Raw genomic sequence first — 22,430 nt, forward strand, 5'->3', positions numbered from 1 at the left:
GGCGTGCAGACTGTATCTACAAACATTTGTGAAGGAATGAGTCGCTCTCAGGAGCTCAGTGAATTCTAGTACTGTGATCGGATGCCACCTGTGCAACAAGTCATGATATTTCCTCACTCCTAAATATTCCACAGTCAGCTGTCAGTGGGATCATAACAAAGTGGAAGTGATTGGGAAAGACAGTAACTGTAAAATGGCTGAGCAGGGTCGGCAGATGCTGTGGCGCTTAGTGCAGAAAGGTCGGCAACTTTCTGCAGTCGATTGCTACAGACCTCCAGACTTCACGTGACCTTCAGATCGGTTTAAGAACAGGGTGAAGAGGCCTTCGTGGATCGGGTTTCCATGGCCGAGCAGCTGCATACAAGCCATACATCACTAAAAGCAAAACGTCAGATGCAGTGGTGGAGAGAACGCCCCCACTGGACTGGATCAGTGGAGGGACGAATTGCACCTCACCCTCTGGCGATCTGATGAAAGAGTCTGGGATTATGGAGTGGGGTTGTTTTTCAGGAGCTTGTCCCCTTAGTTCCAGTGAAAGGAACTCTGAATGCTTCAGCATACCAAGGGATTTTGAACAATTTCATGCTCCCAACGTTGTGGGAAAAGTTTGGGAATGGCCCTTTTCTGTTTCAACATGACTGTGCAGGAGTGCATAAAGCAGGTCCTTTGAGACATGGACGAGAGAGTTTGGTGTGGATGAACTTGATAGGCCTGCACAGAGTCCTGACCTCAACCTGATAGAGCACCTTTGGGATGAATTAGAGCCGAGACTGAGAGTCAGGACTTCTCGCCCAACATCAGTGTCTGACCTCACATGTGCTCCTGGAGGGATGGTCAAAAATTCCTATAAACACTCCTAAACCTTGTGGAAAACTTCCCAGAAGAGTTGAAGCTGTTGTAGCTGCAGAGGGAGGGCCACCGTCATGCTGAACTCACCTGATTTAGAATGTACGTCTATTAAATCCATACGAGAGTCAAGGCAGACGAGCCAGTATTTCTGGCATCTATCTTTTCTACCTCATTCATACTTGGTGATGGTAAGCGTAGCCACAACTGCTCTGGGTTAGACTGACAGAAACGTGCGCACCAACGTCCTCTACGACCACCACCGAACCTTCATACACACTCATACAGCTCATACAGCTGCAGTGTATGAGTGTGTATGAACACAACACAAACAAATAAAATCGCTACACACAAAGACTATACAGTTATGATTATTGATTGTGGGGTATGTATGGATAAATTCAGAGAGGATGGGGGAGCAGGATTCGAACCACCAACCTTCAACCCACTCCACAACCTGAGCCACTGTATACATCATTCAACACTTAATTCATCCAAGTACCACAACCTAATATTATCTCACAACCTGTGCTAGCTATCCTAGCGGCTACGTTACTGATAATGATGAAGAGGCGACAGGAAAGGCAGAAAACACACGACTCCTGATCCAGAGGTTTAGTCTGTATGTCAGAACTGTTCACCTACCTTTAAATTTGGAACGAATGTTGGCCAGCTCTTTGTTTATCCTCTTGATTTCTGCCTCTTTACTTTTACCTGCAAACAGAACCAAATATTTGTGCAGAGTTGTAATTACTCCTAAGTAAACCTCACTTCCTCCGCTGCGCCGCACTTCTCTTTTCATTGACAAGCAGGGAAGTCCATTAGACTTGCTAGGTTCACTAAAAAGAAATGATGTAAAACAAGAGTTAAAGAACAGATTTGTAGGGTTTCCATATAATTCCATGTTATGCAATCACTAGGGCTGGGCGATATGGCCTAAAAAAATCTCCAATTTTTTATAACCAAATCCGATTTCTGATTTTAATCGAATTTTTTTCTTTTCTTTTACAAAACATAAACTTATTAAAAACATTTGTTTATATAGGTGAATGCCAGCAAAAATAAAGCATATAATGTCATAACTTTTCCACCATATAAACGACTTCATATCTTACATTGAAATATGCGACACAATGCATCCGTGATCTCTTTCCATCTGGATCCTTATCATACAGGATCCACTGCAGGAATAATTCCCCTGATGAAGGTTGTCTCCTAACTAGGTTTGTAGACTAAAATTGACTTCTGCATCTCGTAGAGAGCAGCATTTCTCACTGCAGTTATACACACAGATAAATCCCAGGCGTGAGTGAAGGGTCACTTCACTGAAAACTGTCAGACAAACACCGTTCTGGTGTGGAGGGAGGGCCAAGTCTGCTGCTAACTATGGAAAAAAATCCAGATTTTCATAAAAATAAATCTCCAGTAATGGAAAATTCGATTTATCGATTAATCGCACCATAACGGCCAACCAAAACAAGTAAACAGAATGTATTACTAACAGAACTTTGTAGAAAGAACACACAGATCAAGTGACCAAGCCTTTTCTCATCTGTACATTGTTCTCTCAAGTATCGGCTTCCAGGAGAAAAAAATACCGGCACTGAAACACACAATAGAAACTATTTCCATATTCATACTTTTCATCCTGATGTTTTTGCTTGTTTTTTCTGCCATTTGTAGATATTTATACAACTATTTAAGGATTCAAGGATTCTTTATTGTCTTTTCAGACATGTTAAAAACGTGAGGTGGAACAGACTTTGTAACTGTGCTGCCGGTACAAGCCCGATAACAAAAACCTATAAAACAGAATCAGTATAGTTATCTAAGTATAAATAATAAAAAGAAATATAAAAAGAAATAGCTTATTTTGCATATTTATCTTCTAAGTGTAATATAAAGTATAAAAACTAACAGTATAAAATATATTCTACAGTCATGTAGCAGACGCTTTTATCCAAAGCGACTTACATCTGAGAGTAAGAACAACACAAGCATGAATTCAAACAGGAGGACGTCGTCATTAAGTGGTGGTCAGGCTGCTGTGAGTCCAGCTGGACCCAGGTGCTGTCATGTAGTGCTAGAGATAGTGCTTTTTTTCTTTAAGTCCTTAGTTTAAGTACAAGATCACGATTTCATCACACAAATTCATCTTGGGCGTAAGTACACGCAGCTTATGCCCAACATGATACTGTGTGATGAAATCGTGATCTTGTATTTATATAAAATATAAATATAGCGCTATAACAGTGGGAGTTTACTGCAATAAATTACACACTGAGGTAGAGTGCAAGTGGAAGTTAAAGTTGTGCAATGTTCGGAGTTGAGCAAAACTGCATTCGGTGCAAGTGCTGCAGTGTGCACATATTGTCGTTGGGTGTTAGAGGGGTAGCTGCGGGGGCTACAGAGGTCCTCCAGCGTTCACCACTCTCATAGCTGCCGGGTAGAAGCTGTTCCTCAGTCTGGAGGTCCTGCTCTTAATACTCCCCAGTCTCCTGCCTGAGGGGAGGGGGACAAACAATGTGTGCATGGGCTGAGCGTTTCAGAAAACAGAGGATCCGTCTGGACACTGTGGACAGCTACACGTACCTGGGTGTCCACTTGAACAATAAACTGGACAATAAACAATGATGCCATCTACAAGGAGGATCAGAGTAGCTTGTTCTTCCTCTGGAGGCTCAGATTTTTCAACGTCTGCAAGACCCAGCTGCAGATGTTTTATCACTCGGTGGTATCCAGCATCATCTTCTACGCTGTAGAGTGATGGGGCAGCAGGCTGAAGACAGCCGACACTAACTGATTCAACGAGCTCATCAGGAGAGCTGGATCTGTCCTTGGAGGTGAACTGGAGTCTGTGGCGGAGGTGTCTGAGAGGACACTGAGGAAGCTCCTCTGTATCAGGGACAATGTCCCTCCCCCCCCCCCCCCCCCCCCTGCATGCCACACTGATGGATTATCAGAGCTCTTTCAGCTGTAGACTGAGAGCACCGAGGAGCTCCACCTGAGCCTATGAGACTTTATAACTCCTCCCCCTTCAGCAGCAGGTAAACTTTTATAACATACTGTAAATAAGAACTGCAATATTTACCTGCATATACCCATTTATACCTGTTCATAACCATCATTTATCTGTAGATATCTGTTCATAACCATAACATAGGCTGTTATATTTTTTTTCCTGTACTCTGGCACAACAATTTCCTTCAGGATCAATAAAGTTGTTCGTATTCGTAACATGACGGTGGTGGTGGACAGGCTGCATCCCACAGGCCTCTGTGCAGCCTTCACCCTCTGCCCCAGAGCAGCTGCCGTGCTCCACCGTGATGCAGGAGCAGAGGACTCTCCACCACACATCTGAAGTCAGGACTGAGCTCCCAAGTCCAACGCACCTCAACTTCCTGAGGGAGCAGAGGCGCTGGTGTGCTTTCCTAACCAGGCAGGAAGTGTTGTCGTCCGTGATGTGCACGCCCAAGTACCTGTAGCTGGAGACCACTTCCACTGCTGTCCCTCTAATGTGCAGGGAAGGGGGGAGGTGTCCGCCCCTTCTGAAGTCCACGATCATCTCCTTGGTCTTCTTCACGTTGATACAGAGGCTGTTTTCACTGCACCAATCCTCCAGATGTTCCACCTCTTGCCTGTATTCAGACTCGTCATTGTTCACGATGCGTCCGACCACAGCTGTGTCACCTGCAAACTTCTCAATCAGACAGCTCGGATGTTTCGCTGAGCGGCTGTATGTGAGCAGGGTGAACGGGAGGGGGCTCAGCACACAGCCTGGGGGGAGCCAGTGCTGAGGGTGATGGGGAGGAGGAGACATTGTGGAGCCTCACAGACTGCGGCCTGTCTGTTAGGAAATCCAGGACCCAGTTGCAAAGGGTGGAGGTTATTCCGAATGTATCGAGTTTTTGAGGGTCTGTGGTATAATTGTGTTGAATGCTGATGTGAAATTCACCAAGAGCAGGCACACATTAGAGTCCTTGTTCTCTAAGAGGGTGAGGGCTGTGTGAACCTCTGTGGATCGATTCTTTCTAAATGTATATATATCCACACTGATGTCGATACAGTCCTTGATAAGTCTCTTAAAGCACTTTGTGACTATCGGGGTGAGGACTACTGGCCGACAGTCATTCAGGCTTGTTGCTGTGGATTTTTTAGGAATAGGAATTATCATGGTGGTCTTCAGGCAAGTAGGGACCACTGCCTGTTGGAGAGAAGTGTTAAAAATGTTCATCATCACCTCGGTGAGCTGGTGTTCGCATCCCCTCAGCTTCAACTTCTGCTGGGGTCACAGTGAGGGGCTCTTTTCCTGGTGGTGGAGTGAGTCTGGCACTGAGGGATGTGTTTCGGTCCTCAAAGCGGTTGCTGAGTGAGGGTTTCTAATTCAGGTATAATGTTACTGATGGTGACATCCTCTGCACACTTCTGGATGTAGCCGAGAACAGCAGTGTAGTCCTCCAAATCCACCACTCCCTCACGGACAGCTGCCTCTCTGAAGACCTGCCAATCCGTGCACTGGAAACAGTCCTTACAAAAGAGGCTCCAACTCAGCTGGTCAAAAGTGTCTTCTTGGCTTTATTCCAGCCATAGAGGAGCGTTATTTTTCTTCTTTTCAAACACACATAGAACTTTCTGCTCACTTGTTGATCTTTAGCTGCTCCTGATTGGACATTGTTGTCAATTTTATGCTCTCTGATTGGTGGAAAGTTTGACAGGAAGTGGTTTCATTGTCATTCCCTGGTCATAAATAGAGGTTTCTTAGCAACATAATAATGACAATGTTTTTTTTATTACTATTATTATTATTATTATGATATAAATGTATGACATATTATTATAAAAATGTATGATATATCATTGTGAATTTACCTTACCATGAATAAAGCTACATTTTGTGGCTGGACTGAACAGGACACAAACGCCTGAAAACTTCAGTAGATTAAAGGGTAAGCTATCCATCACAATTGAGGTAATGTAGCTGAGTTTTAAGGGTTAATCAGAGTCATAATATTGCATACATAATAAGTGTTTACCTGCCCTTAACTAAATATTGCCCAGATCTAAGAGAGACATGTTTGTGTGCTGCAGAACTCGTGAAATGGACCACAATTTTTTTACATAGTTTTAAACTAAATTTATAATCATTATATGAAAAATGACACATTTTAATATCACAAATTCTATGTTATTGCGATGAGTCAAAATGATCACAGCGATTATCCTTCAAAACTATTATAGCTATAACAAGTAAATGCTTTAACAAGCGTTTATCACAGTATTTTAATTTTAACTTTTAATAGACACATTCTGTCTCGTGTGGTATCAATATGTTATTTTGATTTTCTCACTCAAAATGTGGAAGTTTTTATTGTATTTTTATTTTTTAACTCAATCGTTAGAAACTAGTTAAAGCCTCCTGTCTGGACTAATCTCCAGCAGCGGTCTGGTCCACGCCCTTTAACATGCCGTTAGCAACTTGCTGCTAGCAGCTAACATTAATTAGCCTTTAGACTAATGTTAAAAGACATTCTGTCTGACATGCTAAACTTACCGAAATTGTCGGTAAGAAAATCGTAGCACTTCTCAAAAACACGTATCAGAGCACCTGATGTCAACCAACGTGACAGCAACTAACTTGTAACTAGCTTAACCAACAGAGTATGAAGGTGATAAACAAACTTACAGTTCCTGATATCGGAGATGAACACAGCCAGACCACGCATCCCATCCCCTTTAGAGACTGCAGGCATTTTATTCACTCCTCGTCAATGCAAAGTTCTTTGTGCTTCTTTTTTCTCTCTCTCTCTCTTTCAAGCTCAGTTATATGGATTAACTTTGTTCCAGTTGTTTGGCTCCAGAGCTAGCAAGTCTGTGAAGTGAAGGGAGCACCGATAAATGACAGACAGGAACAAGACTAACTGGGGTGCGTTCCATTTACCGCGAGTTACACCCGACACAACGTGGGCTGCGTTCCATACATTTCGGTGTGTAGAGCTGTTTTCCCGGAGGCATTAGGACAGATAATAGTTATTTATTTTTTTTAATTTTAAGAACAAATATTCTATTTAATTCTACATCAGCAAAATCTTTACTCAAATTTAAAAATTCATCTTAATCTTGAATTGTTAGTTGTTACCTCAAAACAAAACTCCTGATATGTTCATCTTATGTCTCCATTAGCCAGTTAGGCAAACTACTGTACAGGATTTGTATAATATTCTTGGTGCAGTTAAATAATCAGACAAATGACCCCCTCTTGTCATTTCTTACGCAGTTTTCCTTGAGTTCTTTGGAAAAAAACACAGTTGTTACACAATTCAGTTCAATTCAGCTTCATTTGTATAGTGCCAATGAAGTGTGTTGCAGCAGGGAACCATCTAAAACTTGCAGGACACTTGGCACAGGAGGTCTGAAGTTGGTGATACTGATACAAAAATAATAATAATAAAAAAAAAAAATTACATTGATAAGGAAACCAATGGACAGTGTAGTGCTAGTTACTAAAAAAGTAACTAGTTACAGTTACTAATTATTTCATTTAAAAATAACTCAGTTAATTTGTTAGTTACTTACACCAAAAAGTAATGTATTACTTTTAAAAGTAACTTTTTTATTACTTTTTAAAAAGATCATTCTTGAAAATGTGCCCTTTAATGTCCTTATATTTATTTAAGTTAGGCCAGTTGATGATTTTGAAATAAATAAAAGTAACATGAAATCTATGGGCAATGTTTAACTTATATGGGCAGCATGGAGCATGGTGAGCACTTCAATGCACTCCTACTCTGTTATTCTCCTACTCTTTATTATATATGTATTTATTTACATATTTCCTCGGTATTCATTGTCACTCCGTCTCTCAGTCAAATGAAGTTTTGCGCTTGTGTGTGCGTGTGTGTGGGTAGGATCGTGCCGTTTCTTAACCAAGGAAACAGGGCTGTGGACACTAGTTCCTGAATAAAGGACTCCTGTGTTCACGTTTCCTGTTCCGCATGAATGAGGAGGACTTCACAAACAAGACAACACTGCCTGTAATGTCTGAGTTAACGGCATTTAGCAGAACCTTTGTTCTGGCATGTGAAGCACCAGAAAAAGAAGTGCTTGTACATGTTTGTGTTGTAGCCCGAAGCGGCAGTGTGGAGGCGCATGTAATACAGAATAATTCCCAACAGCTTTTGTGTACGGATTCTTTCGGTAACACTTTACAATACTGGACACAAAATTTGGTTTGTTACTAGGGAACGCCTTATGGGCTAATCAGGAACTAATGGGTAGTTAACCAGTACTTACTGGTGCCCACAAAGACCAGGCTTATTAGGGAACTACTGGTTAATTATCAGGGAACCAAAAAGGAATGAATTGGGGACTAATAGATGCTTAAGTGGGTAGAGCAGTCGTCCTGTAGCCCAAGGGTTGCCGGTTCGATCTCAGCCCGGAGAGCTCATGTCGAGGTGTCCCCGAGTAAGACACCATAATTGCTCCTGAGGGGTTGTGGTGAGCGCCTTGCATGGCTGCTCCCACCGTCAGTGTGTGAATGGGTGAATGTGATGTATAATTATAGACCATTTACTATTTAGGGGAACAAAAGACCAATTCTTCGTGTTTGTATTGGATTAACTCTGACCCAGTGTCAAAAACCAGTTTCCTAGTTGTAAACACCTCAAGCTTTACTTGGTTATTGCTCACTAAGTAACAAGTCATTACTTAATCATTAACTAGTCATTATTTATTATATTGTTTACCTTCATATGAAGTCAAACATCACACCAAGTACTTACTGAGGAACGCATCATTAACTAATCAGTACCTGACCAGTACCTACTAGTTTTGCGGCATTTTTTCTATATTGAAAATAACAATTTGATCTCTTTCTAACCAAAGGTATTATTCCTATGTTAGATACCATTTTATCATAAGTATCATGACTTTATGCACATAGCTATCTAACACATTTAAAATTGATAACAACTGCAGAACAAGAGACAGTATTTATTAAACAAACTGTACCTTAAAGTTAGACACACACACATGCAAGCATTTCCTCCAATATATGGAAACTATCGTTTCTTTATACGATATGTTATAAGCCACATATCCGTCAGTAGTACATCCCATGCACGGGCTTGTCCTCCATTTCATTCTCCTCCAGGTTCCATTACCTGAGGCATTCACACAGAGCTTCATCCCTTGGGGCCATCTTCCTGATGTATTGTCAGAGCTTGGATGCTTCATCTTGGATAGTGTTCCTGATGCTCACTAGTCACCCCTAGTCCCTCTTTGTGCTTAGTGTATAGCCTCTGAACACTGGATTTGGGGTGGAACCCTCCATGCATGGTGAACAGCCACCATGTTTTAACATCTGTGGTCTGAACTTCCTCACTCATATGTATATATATGTATATATATTATCTTTTTCTTTTTCTTAAGGGAAATGAACAGGCTTGCCAACAGTATTATATTTCATTATAATTTAGAAATAAAATATAATAATTCATCACATTATTGCTTATTATGTTATTAGCTGTGTTGGGAAAATATGGAGCTATGAGATCTTTAAGATCCAATGGAACTTGACCGCTAAAAGTTTAATATGTATGGAGAATCATTTTAAATTCTTTTCTAGATTTAACAGGGAGCCAGTGAAGAGAAGGTAAAACTGTAGAAATATAATCTTTTAGTTCTCATCAGAAACTTGCACTTTTTGTCCAGTGTTACACAGTTAAATACATATTGGCTATAACATTCAACATTTTATACAGTCTGTTCTTTTAGAGTTTCTTTGGAATCCCCTATATTCTCTACCCGAAACAGAGTCATGGTTAGATTCTGATTAAACTACTTACATGTGTACACAGAATGTGCATGAAGTACTTTTGTTGGAGATTAATAGATTTTGATTTCATCTCTGTTGTGGGACTGGTTACCTGTCCAGGGTGTACCTGCCTCTCACCTGCTAAATGCTGGGTTAGGCTCGAGCCTCCCCGCGACCCGTAATGGACGAAGTGGTACAGATAATGGATGGCTGGATCTATGTGGTAGGTCAGGCTTTACTTTACTTTAACAGAGGACTTCCTCTCAGCTTCATTATGAAAAGTGATTTACTGTTACATCAGTGATCCATGTGAATTATTTCTAGATGTTTCTGTGCTGGAAAGGCAGAGCATAATAAAATAAAGCAACAAAAATGAGCATGTGGATGCATAATGAGCCTAACGGGACCATACAGGAAGAGAACACAATGCTGCATGAAGGCATAATCGTATAAACAGAGTGGATGGTTCACACTGCTTTTCATTAAGTTTCCTAAAGAAGCTACACCAAGATCAGATTTACTTTTCAGAGACTACTGGTACATAATTTACTAGTGGAGAGTGATGTTAATCTCAGAGGGTTTGTGAAGGTCAGATCCGGCTTTAAATATGCTTAAACATGTCAGGTCTCATACAGAGCCTTCTGAAAAGACAGCCAGTTGCTTTATAGAAAATTATGAACCAAATAGAGATGGAGACTTCCTGCTTCTGGAGATAAATAGGGTAACTCATTATAGACTGCAAGGCAGATGTACGTATGTACTGATCAGCTTGAAGTGACATAAGGTCTGTGGGCTTGAGGGAAAACAGAAAAGACATGCATGAGAAAAAACATTAGGGAGTTTGCAACTGAAAAAGCCTTTTCAGGAGAGGTGAAACATCTTCAAGAATCAAGAAAAGGAAGTCCAGTTGCCTTTATTCAAGCTCTTAAAATTGTTGTGACCTAAATGACTGAGGATCTAAAAACAAATAAGCAATGGTTAAACTTCAACAAGGTTTACCAGAGTACACACACTTTAAGATTCAAAGGGGGGAGGTGCTCTGTCTCATGGGAAGGAAGATGAGACTATTACTGGGCTTTAAAAGCTGAGAGGGGAGCAAACGGCGGTTGTCTTCAGAACTTCAGGAGAAAAAGGAAAGAAAGGAGGGCATAAGGAGCTATTTCAGAGGAAGTCAACGTAAAAGTTTAAGTCTCCGAAAATGTTTTCCAACTGCTATTGTCCATCCATCCGCTCAGTCCAACGGGGAACTGCCGTTATGTCATTACAAAAAAATTACCCATAATAATTTTAACATAACCTTTAATTAAAGTGAGAATAATAATACTCAAATAATTCAAAATGTATGCAGTTGCAGTTTGTTACAGTGATCACATACATTTTTTTTTTCAAAATTATTACAGCTATACTTTGTTAATTGTCATATTTTCCTTCAAGGTTTTATTAAGAAGAAATAACTTGTGGATTTCTTGTCCTGTGCAATTAAAGTAGTTTTTGTGGTGCAAACTACTTACTTTTCTGAACAATCTTGCTGTGAAGCAAATATGCCAACATATGTCTTCATTTCTTAAAATCACAGAAATCAATAAGTAAAATAATTCTGTGTTCAGTTTAACAAAATCCTAAAAGAAAACATAAATCCTAAGGTCAATCCCAGAATAGAATATTTTGCATGATAAATGTCTGCTTCTTAAGATGTTAGTTTTATGATTCTAGTTTTAGTTTTATCATACTAAGTTTTTATGATTCTAAAAAATAATCATAAGTGAAACAAAACATTTGTCTTCTAGGGGACTCTCTGGACCCAGTTTATGTCCCTAGTGAGGTCAAAATAAAACCTACGCCCTTGTTGCAATGTGTAGTTAAGCAATGTCTTGCTGAAATTTTCAAGTTTTTCTCTGAAGAGGACATCATCAGGATGAGAACATCTGCACAATAAGAGCTAGCATACACACACACACATATATATATGTATATATATATATATACATGTATATATGTATATATATATATATACATTGGGATCTCACTCCTCAGCCTCCCTGGTAAGGTCTATTCAGGGGTCCTGGAGAGGAGGGTCCGTCGGATAGTCAAACCTTGGATTGAGGAGGAGCAGTGTGGAGTGCTTTCTCCCGATCAGGAATGAGGTCCTGCCCCAAGATGGGGCGTCAGGATGCCTCCTGGACGCCTCCTTGGTGAGGTGTTCCAAGCACGTCCCACCGAGAGGAGGTCCCGGGGAAGACCCAGGACACACTGGACGGACTACATCTCTCTGGCCTGGGAACTCCTCGGGATCCCAGTTTTCACAGCAATATAAAATAAAGGACACCAAATACTTCTTGCCTTACAAGGGTGACATCACTCAATTATTTTTTCCCCCCTACATGAGTGTTTACTAAAACTAAACTGCTCTGGACATTAAGGTGCTGAGAAGCCTATTTAGATTTTGTGTATTCTAAGACTACGTTAGTTCTTCATCAGTTTCCATGAAACACAACAAAAGCGATATATAATAGAACAATAAGCCTTTATACTCTGCTGCTCCAGAACCAGCAGTAGCTGCTTTGTCTGAGTCCGACCCAGCAGCAGAGCTTCATCTTCAGCCATCCAATGAGGCCTCTGAGGGTGTGTGAGTGAGTGAGATTGACACTGCTAAGACATTAATCAACCCATTAGCTATTTCAGTTTTATAATCAATAGCAAAATATAAGCTAAATTTATTTATAACGCAACTTAAGCCGCTGTCCTTGTTGTTGACAGAGCCAGGCCCATGTCCTCAAAGCAAAGCTTCTTCAGATAGTGAAGGGAATTGTTCAAGGGACAAAAAACGGGACACTTTAAGTTATTGTTTTTGCACATCAGTGCTTGATTGTTCACAATAAAATACCCACTACCTATTTGTTGAGTGATTTATTGAAAATGTATTTGCAATCAGAGGTGTAATAATGTGTGTTAATGGAAAATCAGAGAAATGAGACAACTAATAACACATGATTTACATAGTAATACTACTACTACTACACTGCAAAGAAGAAAACAAATTGGATGCATAACACCAGGCACCGTTAAGAACACAGAAATACATCATAATACACAGACATAAAAAAGTGGCACCAATCCTGGAGTAGAGGGGCCCATGGACATATTCTTTCTGGGGCCCACTATTCCTGCCTCAAAAACTGCTCTGTGGCGTAGGTGCTTTGTGAATCTCGCTTTGCATCTTGCCAGTGAGCTAAGCTGCTTTCTATCAATCATTTCTGCCCGTGTATCCCGACCCGCCCCCTGATCAAAACTGAGAGCGGGTGGAGTTAAGCAAAAAGTAGGGGGGGTGTAGTTACACTTTAACTAACTGTGGTACCATTACAGTATTGTCTAACAACGTACAATGTCCCTGTCATATAAACCAATAAAATAAAAATGTAGTGCGCATGCCAGGCTAGTGGGCAGTGAAACTTTGCCACCACGCAATTCTCATAAGACACAACACAACAACAGAGGCGTTGCATGTTAGCCGCTAGTTATCTGGTGCATGTAACCTCTGTGTCTTTGCTGACGGCATAAATCAGGGGTGCCCAAGTCCAGTCCTTGAGAGCTACTATGCTGCAACTTTTATATGCATCCCTGCTCCAACACACCAGAATCAAATGGTTGAATTCCCGCATGGACATGTCATTCAGCTCGGTAAAGGCCTGGGAACGAGCCATTCGTTTCATTCAGGTGTGTTGGAGATGGGATGCATTTAAGTTATTTGCCTAATAAACACATTCCTTGGTTTGGTTCTTGAATCTTAGGTTTACAGAATACAACATGATGTGTCATTGTGCTGGCTGGAAACACTGAATCCATCATTTTGTAGGTGAACAGATACACACTTAAAGAGTTATTGTGGTGCCAGCTGTGATGATCATGCCACATGAAACATGACAAGTCTGTCTCCTGTTGAATATGGATAACCTCTCCCTCTCTCATTTGCCCTCTGCTGCACCACAGCTTCATAAATACAGCAGCATTTTTTCCATCCTGACAGTCCAGCCAGCAACTCCTGCTGTGGCTGATCTTTAAGTTTTCTACGGCTGACAGACACAGCCTTTCCCAGAGAGAACTCCTGTACTTTTGCAGCTTAGCTATAGACACATGGAACATCTTTAAAAGTGACTACAGTGATATCGATAGGCAATATATATGTATATATGTCAACTAATCTACAGACGGAGATGTATACCAAAAAGTCAGACAAACTGCGGCCATGCAAAGGCAGGTCTTTTGATTCTGTCAGTTCTGAGAAGCAACTGAGGAGTGAAGTAAGTAGACAAATATTTTATATTTTGTTTCTTTGAAAATTTCCACAATAAGACAAAGATGCAGCAGTTTTATCCTCATGACTGAAAAGACTTTCTGATTACTTGAAGCTGATAGCGCTCTGGGAATAATCTTTAAAATATGTAAATGCATTAGAATCTAGTTGTTTAGATGTTAAAATAAAATAAAATAAAATGTAATATCAGACTATTCTGATCAAGGTGAGTACTGACTAGAGCATGCATTAATTTTCTTAGATAATTCCCAATAACTTTTTTTTAGCATTTGTACCTCCTGTAAAGCAGTTGTAATAGGACTTATATTATGTACTATCAGAAACAACCATTACACCCTCCTTGTTCTTGTTTGCATCTAAGTTAACATTAGCAGGAACTTGATTGGTAGGTGCTGTCATCATGAGGCTGGTTCAATCTTCTTATCTTTACAGGCTTACATACTTATGGTGTACAAAGTCAAAGTAACCTTAATGGATATTTTGCAAGGGAGACTTGAGAAGTTGTCCAAGTATTTCCAAAATTGTGATGCACAAGATTTAAGCTTTGAAATGGAGAAATACCCACCAGTTCAGTTCTGTGATATCTGAACTATCTGCTGCTTCAGGCCAGCTGCTACATGGCCAAGCAGATGAAAACATGGAAATCTGTTCATTTTTGTAGAATCGTTGGTATGTGTGTTAAAGCATAGAGCCGTGATCAGCTGACTCCCTCTAACTCACTCTGATCCTTGAGGGTCTCTGTCTTGCAGATTTTAGTAGTTTTATGAAGTTACTTTGATCAGTTTAACAATTTGCATGACTGCATCTACCAAAAGCAACACAAACATAAGATAATAGACACATTTGCACCAAACACCAGTTTCTCTGATTTTCAACATAACTGTTGCCACTTTTTGGTAGCCATGTACAAACTATTTCAACCTCTGCCGTGTCAGTTTGTGTTGTTAAAGCAACATTAGATGCGTCTCTGACTATAAAACTCTGTGCTTCTGACTTGTTTTGATGGCACACCTACATTTATTATGTACATTTCTTTTTGCAAGAGGGATGCTAAATTAGCCATCATTAGAGGGCCGCACAGCCAAAGTTCAGTAGTGTCCATCCATCTATTTTCTATACCGCTTAGTCCAATCCAGGGTCGCGGGAAAGCTGGAGCCTATCCCATTATCAGGTGAGAGGTATGGTACACTCTGGACGGAGAAGAAGAATTTAGAGTCACCAATTAACCTAAGATGCATGTTTTTGGATGGTGGGAGGAAGCCATAGTACCCAGAGAGAACCCACACAAACCCATCCCCAGCTGAGGCTCGAACCAGCAGCTTTCTTGCTGTGAGGCTGTGGTGCTGACCATCACACCACCATGCAGCCTGTTCAGTGGTGTTGAAAGCCAAACTTGTTGGGGCAAGGGTGAAAGTTCAGATTGGGGTTGTACACAGAGCTCTTCATTACTTATGGTCTTGCTAAATTTTACTCTTTTAATGAAAAATTAGGGTCCTGATACTGTGGTCCTGAAACAGCAGCCCCTCTCTAGTCCTCTGTCTTGATTGTGTGCTTTTTACCCCTCCCATGCCTAAACCAGTCACTTTGCTGCCATCTAGTGACAGAATAAACACTACATCTAGGTTTTAGGACCAGACTACAGGAGTAAATCACAGTATTGTAGTATTTTATCTCTCTAAAACATATAAGAACAACTTTACTTGTTTACAGTAAACCAAACTAGAGGAAAATCTCTAATGCTTACTTATGCATGAATGTCTTTCCTTTTTATAAATAAGACAACATTCAACAGAAGAGAAGAAACCCGGGACAAGCAGAATCTAGAGGCCCCCACCTGCTCTGGGAAAAGCTCTTCAACCATCATATTCTCACTAAGAAAAGAAGTGGGAGGTCTTATTAAGGCTCTTAAGCTTTTCCAGGTGAATGAATGAATGAATGAAATGAATGAAAAATACTTTATTGATCCCAAAGGGAAATTCAATGAGTGTTTCATTTAAAGATGTCAGCTTTCTATTTATAGTCAAAGTGCTGAATTCTAAGTTAAACTTTCCTGCTGGGTTTTGGCCATGTGTTACTTGACATATTAAGCATGACATTGGAGCAGACGAGAGCCCCCGAGCTGTGGAAGGAGTCTGTCGGTGTTCCTGTGGCCAAATGTAGTTCTCCTGAACAGCTGAATGATCTCAGACCACTGGCCCTGACTTCTCTAGTGACACTTTTAGACCCCATGCAGTTTACGTATAGACTCGGGAAGGCCTATACTTTACCTTACCTCATGATAAGACATCTCGAGGGCCCTGGGACACATGCCAGACTTTTAATTTGTGGACTTCTCATCTACTTTTAATACCATCCAACCAACTATTTAAAGTCAGAAACGGCTGAATGATTTAAAACTAATATTATGGTGTACTGTCTTGAGCACCTGTCTGTAAAAAAATTTCCATTGGGGACAATAAAATTAGCTGAACTTGAACCTTTCTCCATGTCCGGATCATTTCTTTGCATTTCATTTCATTTCATTTCATTCATTCATCATTTCTTTGCAGGAAAAACACGTCGACCTCGTGCATATTGAGTCTCGCAAGTCCAAGCGAAGGGATTCAGACTTCGAGATGTTTGTGGATTGTGACACGGATCACGAACAGGTGAAGGAGCTGATTCAGCTGCTCAGAAAGCACACTGATATTGTTGCCATTACTCCATTGGACAACTCCATGCTTCTAGATCATGGTAGGCCACACTTCCCTCAGGACTAAACATCATACATCATATTTATTTGTTTTGTAACTCCTCAGTCATGATGACATACAGCATAGATGGGTTGGGATTCCAGCGGATCTTAAACTGGATTGTTGTTTCAGGTCTGGATGGTGTGCCATGGTTTCCTAAGAAGATCTCTGATCTGGATCTGTGCTCAAACAGGGTTTTGATGTATGGCTCTGAATTGGATGCAGATCATCCGGTACGTCCGGCTGGACCGACGTTGTGTTTTAAAGTTGTTTTGTGATTTATTGTTTATATAAATTTCTTTCTCTTGCCTTTAATGTGAGAACTGCTAAAAATGACTTTTCTTTTACACCAAGAAATATTGAGGAAATATGTTTTTTTTCTATTTTACAGGGGTTTAAAGACAACGTGTACCGGAAACGAAGAAAATATTTTGCTGATTTGGCCATGAATTACAAACAGTAAGTATGTTTTGTTATTGTATTATACACTTTAGATTGTGGGATTTTCAAAGTCTTTTTAATTTTTAAATCAAGGAACATTTTTCTGAAAGTTTTCAATAATTTTTAGATCCATTTTGTCTCAGGTTGGTGAACCTCTGTCGTTCTTTACATCTGAGAGTCTCTGCCTCTCTGAAATGCTCCTTTTGTACCCAGTCATGTTACTGACCTGTTGCCAGTTAACCTCCGGTTATCCACAGACTTTTTAAGCCTTATGTTGCCTTGTTTCAACCTTTCAGAGATGCGTTGCTGCCATTAATAGCAAAACAAGCTAATTTTTTCATTAAATTGTAAAATGTCTCAGTTTCAACATATAGTTTATGTTCTATCGGGAATGGAATATGGGTTGATAGGATTAGCAAATCATTGCATTCTGTTGTTTATTTACATTTTACACAGTGTCCAATTTTTTTAATTTTTTTTTAGGAATTGCAGCTGTAAAGAATCTGACAGCCATGTAACACAAATGTAACGGAGAAAAAATAAATAGTTAATAGTTGAGATCCCATCCTATAAAATTCAACTGTTTTAATCAGTTTACTGCTTTCATACGTTCTCTATAAAATGTTTAATACTGTCTGTTGAATAAGCTAACTCATGCCAACTGTTTTATAGCGGGAATCCTATTCCTCACATAGACTACACCGCAGAGGAGGTACGTACCTGGGGTGTGGTGTTCAGGGAGCTCAACAGCCTCTATCCCAGCCATGCCTGCAAGGAGTATCTGAAGAATCTGCCACTACTGACCAAATACTGTAACTACAATGAAGGCAACATCCCTCAGCTGGAGGATGTTTCACACTTTCTCAAAGGTAACTGTTCAGCTTTAGCCACAGCTGTGAGAACAAGTCAGAGGAAGACAGAGTTTCTTTTAATGTTCTGCTTTTGTGTGACCAGAGCGCTCAGGCTTCATCATTCGGCCAGTAGCAGGGTACCTTTCTCCTCGAGACTTTCTAGCAGGCCTGGCTTTCAGAGTCTTCCACTGCACTCAATATGTCCGCCACAGCTCAGAGCCTTTATACACACCTGAACCGTGAGTCCACGCATGCACAAAATACATGCTAGCATTTACTGCCTCCTATTTAATTCCTTGCTACATCTATGGTTTGTGTGTTTATGCAGGGACACATGCCATGAGCTGCTGGGTCACGTTCCTCTGCTGGCAGAGCCCAGCTTCGCCCAGTTCTCTCAGGAGATTGGTCTAGCATCTCTGGGTGCCTCAGATGATGCTGTACAGAAACTCGCCACAGTAAGAAAGTTGTGTTTAAAGCATGAGTGCTCATTTTAGCTAAACATCGTAATATCCAACATTTATGAGTAGGTTTGTGCTATGTTTGGCTCCTTTTTTAACCCCGCAACACAAGCTTGAATGATGAAGAGCTCATTTATAATGATTCAAATGTTCATGCCTATGTTCAAAATGTATGCAAAAGAAAAACAAAACACAACTTTTCACAGACTAAAAATGGCTGTTGTTGTACCTGAAAAGTCCTCTCTACTTTGATTGGTCAGCTGGTAAGAAATAGATTAATTAACACCAGATAGAAAATGGATGGATGTGGGCATGACTGGAGCATCACTGAGAACTCCTTTAGACTTGCTCATCATGTGCTGACAACTACTATTATCTATTAATGATTTGCCAGAATGAATACATAATTGTTTTCTTCCACTTATCTGAGGTCATGGATGCAACAGATGCAGGAAGGAAATTCCAACATTTCTCTCCCCAGCAACACTTTCCAGCTCCTACTGGGGGAGCCAAGGCGTTCCCAGGCAGAAGGGATATTTTATCCCAGTGTGTTCTGGGTCAGTCCTGGAGTCTCCTCCCTGTTGGATTTGCCAAAAAATAAGGTGACCAGGACCCATCTTAACCAGATGCTCAGATCACCTCAACAAACTCCTTCTGAAGGAAAGACCCAGCAGCTTTACTCTGAACTCCCGTTTGATGCTTGAGCTGCTTACACAATCTCTAGGAGGCATTTTACCGTCATGGAGTTACCTGTTTGTGGTGCACTCAGGTCCTACAGAGGAACTTTTTCTCCACACTGAAAGCCGATGCTATTCATTCTAGCTGGGTTAAAGTTGATTCAGGAAGAGCTGATTTCATAAGAATAAGGAGAAAAAAGCAGAAAGGATCAATAGAAACAAAACTGATTAAAAGCACAGAGAACAGTTACTCTAAACAATCTTCATTATGTAAGACCTAGTTTCACTCCAACACAAAGCATCCATCCACCCATCCATCCGTCCATCCATCCACCCATCCATCCATCCGTCCATCCATCCACCCATCCATCCATCCATCCCTCCGGCCGTCCGTCCGTCCATGCATCCATCCATCCATCCATCCATCCATCTATCCGTCCATCCACCCACCCACCCATCTATCCGTCCATCCATCCACCCTTCCATCCATCCATCCATCCATCCACCCACCCATCTATCCATCCATCCACCCATCTGTCCATCCATCCACCCATCCATCCATACGTCCATCCATCCACCCTTCCATCCATCCGTCCATCCATCCATCCATCCATCCATCCATCCATCCATCCACCCATCCATCCATCCGTCCATCCATCCATCCATCCACCCACCCATCTATCCATCCATCCACCCATCTGTCCATCCATCCACCCATCTGTCCATCCATCCACCCATCCATCCATCCACCCTTCCATCCATCCATCCATCCATCCATCCATCCATCCATCCATCCATCCATCCATCCGTCCATCCACCCACTCACCCATCTATCCGTCCATCCATCCATCCATCCACCGACCCATCTATCCGTCCATCCATCCATCCACCCATCTGTCCATCCATCCACCCATCCATCCATCCGTCCATCCGTCCACCCTTCCATCCATCCGTCCATCCATCCATCCATCCACCCATCCATCCATCCGTCCATCCATCCATCCATCCATCCATCCGCCCATCCATCCACCCATCCGTCCATCCATCCACCCATCCATCCATCCATCCCTCCGGCCATCCGTCCGTCCGTCCATCCATCCATCCATCCATCCATCCATCCATCCATCCATCTATCCGTCCATCCATCCACCCACCCATCTATCCGTCCGTCCATCCATCCATCCATCCATCCATCCACCCACCCATCTATCCGTCCGTCCATCCATCCATCCATCCATCCATCCATCAATCCATCCATCCATCCATCCACCCATCTATCCGTCCATCCATCCGTCCATTCACCCATCCGTCCATCCATCCCTCCGGCCGTCCGTCCATCCATCCATCCAACCGTCCATCCGTCCATCCATCCATCCACCCACCCATCAGTCCGTCCATCCAGCCATCCATCCATCCATCCATCCATCCACCCACCCATCCGTCCATCCACCCACCCATCCGTCCATCCACCTATCTATCCGTCCATCCATCCATCCATCCATCCATCCATCCATCCACCCACCCATCCGTCCATCCACCCACCCATCCGTCCATCCACCTATCTATCCGTCCATCCATCCATAGGTGAGAAGCAGTATAAACCCTGAACAGGTTCTCTTTCATCACAGGGTCCAAAAACAAAGCTCTTCATTTTCATCACAGGTGAAAATCTTAGATCCTCTTCAGCTTGTCTGAAGTTCAGATTTAACTCAGGACTTGAGCTTTGAAAACTCACTCAGTTGTAAGGGTCAGTAGCTGTGGATGGATCTTTAAAAAAAACACATTTAAAATGTGTAGACAGGGTTTTTTCTAGTTTTACCTCCACATTGACTCAGAGCTGCTGTTAGATTCTGTGCAGTGTCTGACCAGGCCAGTTCAGGCTGACCAGTTAGGTCATGCTTTCTTTTTTTTTTTGTTTCTTTGTTTCAGTGTTATTTCTTCACAGTGGAGTTTGGCTTATGCAAGCAGGATGGCAGGCTACGGGCGTACGGAGCTGGACTCCTCTCCTCCGTCAGTGAACTCAAGGTGATATGTATTTCTTTCTACAATGGTTTGAAAATTGGGGAATTGGGGAAGTAAAATTATATAGAAAATACATAAAAAGAAAAAAACCTCAGTTATGTTTTGCAGCCCTAGTTTGTTCTTCTTCATGACTTTGTCCCTGAGATGTTTGGTGAGCTCCGTGGTCATCGTGGCATTGTTTTATTTTATCTTTTTTTCTGTTCATTAACATAAGCCTACTAATACTTACTGTATTTTATTTGATTTAATAAATAAACTCAAACCCATAACCCAGGTTGTCCAGGTTAAATATGATAATACTGCAATATGTTTCCTGACTAAATAAAATATCTGAACCCCGAGTTTATCTTTCTCCTAGTAGCATGCGTTGTCTGGCAAGGCCACCGTCCTTCCATTTGACCCCAGTGTGACCTGCAACCAGGACTGCATGATAACTACGTTCCAGGAGGCCTATTTCGCTGCTGAAAGCTTTGAGGAAGCCAAAAACAAAATGAGGTAAAAATTTCTACTCAAAATGTGATAAAGGTCCATTTCACTGTGTTGATTTGAAGCTAACTGCAGTAATGTTGGACAATCCAGTGAGCAAAGATGAATTGTGGAACAGCTGCTACAGATGTGTTGCTGCTATCAAATACCTAATATTTTCCATGAAATGGTAAAATGTCTCAGTTTCAGCATCTGATATGTTATTGTTTTATTGGGAATGAAATATGAGACAATGAGATTTTTAAAATGTAATGTTTTCATTTACATTTTACACAGCGTCCCAACATTTTTGGGATTGTGGTTGAACCGAGAAACAGTCACAAGACAACTTAAAATAAGAGAAACACCAATAAAATGTCAAACTGATGTTTGTGTATTTTGCCTTCAGGTTTAAAATGAGCTTTTTCTCTTGGAGATGATCTTCATTATTATTTTTGCAGGGAGTTTGCAAAAACCCTTCAGCGTCCCTTCACAGTACACTACAACCCCTACACCCAGAGCGTGGACGTTCTGAAGGACGTCTGCAACATCAACAGCATGGTAAAGGACATCCGGCATGAGCTGGACATTGTGGAAGATGCCCTGAGCCAGCTCACCAAACACAGCAACTGAGACAACAATTTGAGGAAAAAACAGTATACATGAAGTGACGTGTATGATAGTTTATTATCCTTAAAAGAAAAAAAACAACATTTTTGCAGTATACACAAATAAATAATAGTTATCAGTCATTCCAGACAGCCACTGTAAAGGGAGACTGCTGCTGGCACGAAGAACCTCCTTCTTAGTTCTT

General features: G+C 41.3%; 2 protein-coding genes across 4 annotated transcripts in view; one reads left to right on the plus strand and one right to left on the minus strand.

Moving 5' to 3' along the window:
* Positions 1-6,763, minus strand: part of LOC121637631 (AP-2 complex subunit alpha-2-like) — a 48,355-nt gene extending 41,592 nt beyond the window's left edge. For all 3 annotated transcript variants that reach the window (XM_041981805.1, XM_041981812.1, XM_041981820.1), the window contains exons 1-2: positions 6,530-6,763; positions 1,492-1,560 (exon numbers count right to left, since the gene is read on the minus strand). In XM_041981805.1, the coding sequence (XP_041837739.1) occupies positions 1,492-1,560; positions 6,530-6,596 (136 nt within the window). In that variant the 5' untranslated portion in view covers positions 6,597-6,763. The remainder of the gene's footprint in view (positions 1-1,491; positions 1,561-6,529) is intronic.
* Positions 6,764-13,869: 7,106 nt separating this feature from the next.
* On the plus strand, positions 13,870-22,249 carry LOC121651905 (tryptophan 5-hydroxylase 1-like). The gene is made up of 11 exons (XM_042004401.1): positions 13,870-13,956; positions 15,749-15,889; positions 16,520-16,703; positions 16,835-16,935; positions 17,094-17,161; positions 17,816-18,012; positions 18,098-18,233; positions 18,323-18,449; positions 21,059-21,154; positions 21,513-21,646; positions 22,078-22,249. The coding sequence occupies exons 1-11, from the start codon at positions 13,870-13,872 to the stop codon at positions 22,247-22,249; spliced, it is 1,443 nt and encodes a 480-aa protein (XP_041860335.1).
* Positions 22,250-22,430: the final 181 nt, after the last annotated feature.

Source organism: Melanotaenia boesemani, chromosome 1 (assembly GCF_017639745.1).
Source record: "Melanotaenia boesemani isolate fMelBoe1 chromosome 1, fMelBoe1.pri, whole genome shotgun sequence".
In the NCBI taxonomy this organism is placed as follows: domain Eukaryota; kingdom Metazoa; phylum Chordata; class Actinopteri; order Atheriniformes; family Melanotaeniidae; genus Melanotaenia; species Melanotaenia boesemani.